The sequence below is a fragment of the Oncorhynchus gorbuscha genome, linkage group LG05 (assembly GCF_021184085.1).
Source record: "Oncorhynchus gorbuscha isolate QuinsamMale2020 ecotype Even-year linkage group LG05, OgorEven_v1.0, whole genome shotgun sequence".
Taxonomy (NCBI): domain Eukaryota; kingdom Metazoa; phylum Chordata; class Actinopteri; order Salmoniformes; family Salmonidae; genus Oncorhynchus; species Oncorhynchus gorbuscha.
In genome coordinates this window covers 70659844-70665030 of record NC_060177.1, presented here as the reverse complement: position 1 = coordinate 70665030, position 5187 = coordinate 70659844, and the positions used below count along the sequence as shown (strand labels likewise).

The window sequence follows — 5187 nt, the reverse complement described above, 5'->3', positions numbered from 1 at the left end:
CTGTTATAATCTCCACCCGGCACAGCCAGAAGAGGACTGGCCACCCCACATATGCTCTCTCTAATTCTCTCTTTCTTTCTCTCTCTTGGAGGACCTGAGCCCTAGGACCGTGCCCCAGGACTACCTGACATGATGACTCCTTGCTGTCCCTAGTCCACCTGACTGTTCTGCCTTATTATTATTCGACCATGCTGGTCATTTATGAACATTTGAACATCTTGGCCATGTTCTGTTATAATCTCCACCCGGCGCAGCCAGAAGAGGACTGGCCACCCCACATAGCCTGGTTCCTCTCTAGGTTTCTTCCTAGGTTTTGGCCTTTCTAGGGAGTTTTTCCTAGCCACCGTGCTTCTACACCTGCATTGCTTGCTGTTTGGGGTTTTAGGCTGGGTTTCTGTACAGCACTTTGAGATATCAGCTGATGTACGAAGGGCTATATAAATAAATTTGATTTTATTTTGATCCAGTGGAAGCGATAGGAACTGCAAGAAGGTCCCTTACAAATCTGGATTCCCAATGAAATTCCATTGAAAAGAGAGAGACCTTAAAAAATCTGAATGGTTTGTCCTCGGGGTTTTGCCTGCCAAATAAGTTCTGTTATACTCAGACATGATTCAAACAATTTTAGAAACTTCAGAGTGTTTTCTATCCAAATCTACCAATTATATGCAGATCTTATCTTCTGGGGATGAGTAGCAGGCAGTTTAATTTGGGCACGCTTTTCATCCAAAATTCCAAATGCTGCCCCCTATCCTAGAGAAGTTTTTAATACTAACAGGGGAGAGTAGACGAACAATGAACTCCACTACGGCGGAGCAGGGCGTGCGTGACACAACACAGAAATAGCAAGAGATAAATAACCACTTTTGGTTGAAAGTAGACCAGTGAGCGGGTAGTATTATGCGAATATGGTACACAAATAAAAAAAGGACTGAAAAATAGAGGTCGGACACAATTGTTTGAGTGCTATATAGAGGAGTCTCTGGTCCTCACATTCATATGATGAGGACCCATAAAACACCCTCAAAGTTTAATGAAATGCAAAACTAGAATTCAAGTACTACACACCTAATTACTTCATTACAGTCAATCAATAGTAGTTTATGACAAATGCCAGACAATAAACCCACTTTGGATGTAACTGAGAAACATCACATTTATGCCAGTTCCAAGTTGATATGATTCTGAGTCAACTAAAATGGGCATTACACGCACCAATTACAGTGAAGGTATGTACATTCTATGCCAACAGAAGTGCTTGGTTTACAGTAGGGCTGCCTAATTGCCCTCCTAAGAAAAGTATCTGACTGACGTTCTCGATGCCGGTCTGTATCATCGATGCTCCTTCTGCTCAAGCTACTGCTACTGACTGCCTTTCCCAAATGCCTCTACATCTGAAGCTGTGAAAGATCAACCATGAACTGCCAGATCCCTACATTTGTTTTCAAAGCAAATGAGATTCTTGTTTGTAATGTAAAGTGCTAGATACAATAAATGTATTATTGTTATAATACATTCAGTAGTAGGCCATTGGTAGTCAAGCACTAAAAAATGCAACCTGCTTAGTGTCACAGGAGAAATAAATCACTTCATTTTACAAATTCCCCTCTTTGTAAATTACGCTAATAATGGCTCTAGAGTTTAGGCTATTTCCCAGCAGCCTCAGACTGCAGGATCACGTTCAGTAGGCACATAAAGGAGAGAACAAAAAATAAGAAGAGCCTTCATGGAACAAGTTCAAATAGTGTCTCCCAGGCTTTCAGAATGTTTTCTACCATGATCTTGCCTAGTGAATAAGATCCAGGCAGGTCTCATCTTGTGTTAAGAGTCAGTCTTGATGTAGACTTTGTCCCTGGAGAAGATCTTGATGGCCTCCTCCACCTCAGAGAGCCTGCGGTCCAGCTGCGCACGACGGGAACGGACACCCAGAGAGTCGGCCCTGACTGGAAGAGATAGCAGCTCACTCACCAGAGACCGATGGGCTGGAAGAATAGAGACAGAGAGTGAGACAAAAGAGAATGAATAAATAAGAGCATCCATCTTGGTCTGAAGGTTCAATATAAATACACAGCGTCTTTTCAATAGTAAATACCATTTATTTGAGCTGATGTATACATACTAAGCAACTTGAAAAATAATAGGTATAAGACAAATAATGTAAAAGTGTTTGTGGTAAAAAGACCTACTCTCTTTGAGTGACTCCAGGGTCTCCTGTCTCTCCCTCTCTGGCATCAGGGTGTGACCAGCTGGGATGGATGGATCAGGAATACTCATCCTCTTTTCCTCCTCCTCCCGTCGCCACTGTTCCTTCCGCTCCTCAAGGCTGATAGATAGAGGGAGAGAGAGAATGATTCATAGTGTCAGAAAAAAGTATGCTTTGTTAATTATGAGGCAGAATTATTGGATCTGGAGTGAAGATTTGCTACTTCCAGTGACTTCCACTTTTGAATGCAAGATAAACTTTTTGTTAAGTGCAGTTACAGAGGAGGATAATGTATATTGGTTCAGTGTACTTACTACTGAGGCACCTGTCCCTTGACGGCGCTGGGCAGGGGCTGACTGTTCCTCAGGTTGGTCAATGACTGGGAGCGACGGAGGACTGTCTTCCCTGCAGCGTGTGCATTGTGGCTCACAAAGTCCACCATCCTACCCTGCACCTGCAACAGAAAATACTAATTAATTAAGTTTGCATTTGGGCTCAGAGCATAGCACATAATACCACATTTATTTTTGATATTGGCAATTGGTGAAAACAGACAGTGCAGAAATGCACACTGATTGGAGGAATAGATGTTTACATTTCAGTTGGAGTCCATCCATTAATTCAGTCAGTCTGGTTCTATTTTAATGTGCCTATCTCACCTGTAAACTCGGTTTCTCTGTATGGTTTTGGGAGGCTGAGCGAGGTGAGGGGGACGGCGATGGGGCACAGCTTGGTCTTGGGGAGGGTGAGAGAGCACGCTTTAGTCTCGGGGGGTCAGCAGAGCCACAGATAGAATGTGCTTTTAAAAAGTTCTGACACTCCGGCTTCATAGGAGGGCTGGTCTCCTGCAGAAGGAAGAGAGAGGGAGCCATGTAGAAACGATCCCACATTATTACAAAAATAAAAATACCACGCTAATGGTGGTGCCCTGGTTTGTTATAGGAAGAAGGCCCAGCATCCCTGGACATCCTTATAATTTGAACTAACTGGCACAGGTCTATGCTTGGTGTGGAATCCCCCAGTGCACTAAACAAAAGGGCTGCCTATCTCCCAGTCCCCCTCACCTGTAGCTGGGCCATGACCCTGGAGGGGATGTCCTGGTATTTAGGGGAGCTCCACAGGGCTTTGACCGGGACTGGACGGGAGTGTTCCCTCTGTGCCTCCTGCTCTTTGCAGCGTCTCTGGATCTCCCTCAGCCGACGCACGTTCTCCTTTCCGTAGTCACGCACCAGCTGCTCTGTGGGACAAACAGAGAATACAGGGAATGAGAGAAAGGTAACACAGTCCCATATTGTTTCTGTTGAACCTTTTAAATGTATTTTCCTGTATAGTAAATTACATTGCATGCAATGTACTACAATGACAAACAGTCCTTCCACTACAACCACAAATGTGGCTTTGAATTTGGCAAGGAAAGTGGAAGATGGTGTTGACCTGTGGTTACCACGAAACAGTAGGCGTTGGACTTACTGTGCTTAGAGGGGTTGGGACTGAGGGAGACCCCCTCCAGTCTTAGCAGGGCCCCCACCACCCCTTTCTGGCCCCTCTCCAGAATGTGTGTGGCGTTAGGGCCGATGCGGGGGTGCCGAGGGTCACGGGCACTGTAGCAGCCTGGGTACAACACAGGGTCCGGGGCCAGGGGACCAGAGAGAAGGGCTGAGGCCCCATGAGCGTTCCCTTCCAGACGACCCCTGGCTGGGATAAGGAAGTACAGAAGACACCATGTGACATGCTGTTTCAACAATTATTGGGATTTTAAAATGCTGTACATTTCAGCTATATTACCAGAGGCAGGACGTTTGTAGTATTCGGGGAAAAGGGAGGGATCTGGGGGTATGGGCCCAGATATCATGGAGGGACCCTCGCACATCACTGAACACCTGAAGCTGTTGCGAGACAGAGACCAAAGATATTCACAATTGGGCTAGCTACTCGAATAGGTTTTTCACTGAATTCACATTTCAGAAAGTAACGAGATCATTTAAGCAACAAATGTAATGCCAGTTAGAAAAATACTGTTACACGCTGACCATGACCTACTGTTGCAAGTTTAGAGAAAAAGCCGTCGTTAGCGAACGTTAGCTAGCTAGCAAAATATATCGATGTATTCATTGACGACTGATGATAACTAACGGTGACGTTACTGTAACTACAACTACAGCTAACATTCGCTAGCCTAAATAAACACAATGTTTTACAGTTTTATGCCAAATATTACCTTTATAAAAATACTCCAGACTTCAAACCAACTGTAGCTAGCACTAGCAGCCCAGTCAACACGCAGCAGTCAGTAATGACGCAGAGACAACAGTGTAAAAGACAAATCCCTCACCATGGCAACAATGTAACCAACCTAACCTACCTATAAAGATGGGCTAAAACGGCTTCTCCAATATAAATCCCGATCACACTTGTTGGCTAACTAAACTCATGCGCACAAATACTTCATCTGCTCTAACTGTGGTCTTGCATCGAACTGCGCGTGTGCACGCCGTGAAATCAAAGGCACTCCTTCAATATAAAGTTGTTTTTGAGGAATAATTTAAACGGTTCAGTTTGTCACTTTCACAAAGTCGGAGTAATAACATGTTCAGATACTTAAGACATTGGCTTGAATCTAGGTTGTACCTTTAGATTTCGAGAAAATTAACAACTAAGGAAGAGTCTTTCACTTGTCTCATTGACTTCTCATTTCCCAAACCCCGGCCTGGTCTGTTCGGTCTCTTTCGCAATCATTTCCCGGAAGTCTTGCAATGTTGCGCCTCTGAGTTTAGAACCTCTGTGATAATACTGAGGACGACGACGATCTACCACAGAGCACCTGGATGTCCCCGACAAAGAGATGCTATTAACTTAACAAATGGGCTATGTCACAATCCCCCAAAATGCCATAATGGATACATTTTGGTCAAGGAGAAATCCAAAACCAGTCTAATTGGAATGAATGGCAGTAGAGGCAAAGGTGATACATTTCCTGCGTTCAC

The 5187-nt window shown here is 44.4% G+C and overlaps 1 protein-coding gene across 3 annotated transcripts; it reads right to left on the bottom strand.

Annotated features, from left to right (window-relative positions):
• Positions 1 to 958: 958 nt before the first annotated feature.
• On the bottom strand, positions 959 to 4975 carry enkd1 (enkurin domain containing 1). 3 transcript variants are annotated; one of them, XM_046348682.1, is made up of 8 exons: positions 4832 to 4975; positions 3989 to 4089; positions 3674 to 3898; positions 3268 to 3440; positions 2863 to 3048; positions 2518 to 2657; positions 2187 to 2323; positions 959 to 1982 (listed from the first exon to the last, which is right to left on the bottom strand). In XM_046348682.1, the coding sequence occupies exons 2-8, from the start codon at positions 4071 to 4073 to the stop codon at positions 1822 to 1824; spliced, it is 1107 nt and encodes a 368-aa protein (XP_046204638.1). In that variant the 5' UTR covers positions 4074 to 4089; positions 4832 to 4975; the 3' UTR covers positions 959 to 1821. The 3 variants fall into 3 exon arrangements, with proteins under 3 accessions (XP_046204638.1, XP_046204637.1, XP_046204636.1); XM_046348681.1 differs by lacking the exon at positions 4832 to 4975 and adding an exon at positions 4566 to 4787; XM_046348680.1 differs by lacking the exon at positions 4832 to 4975 and adding an exon at positions 4422 to 4559.
• Between the last annotated feature and the right edge of the window lie 212 nt (positions 4976 to 5187).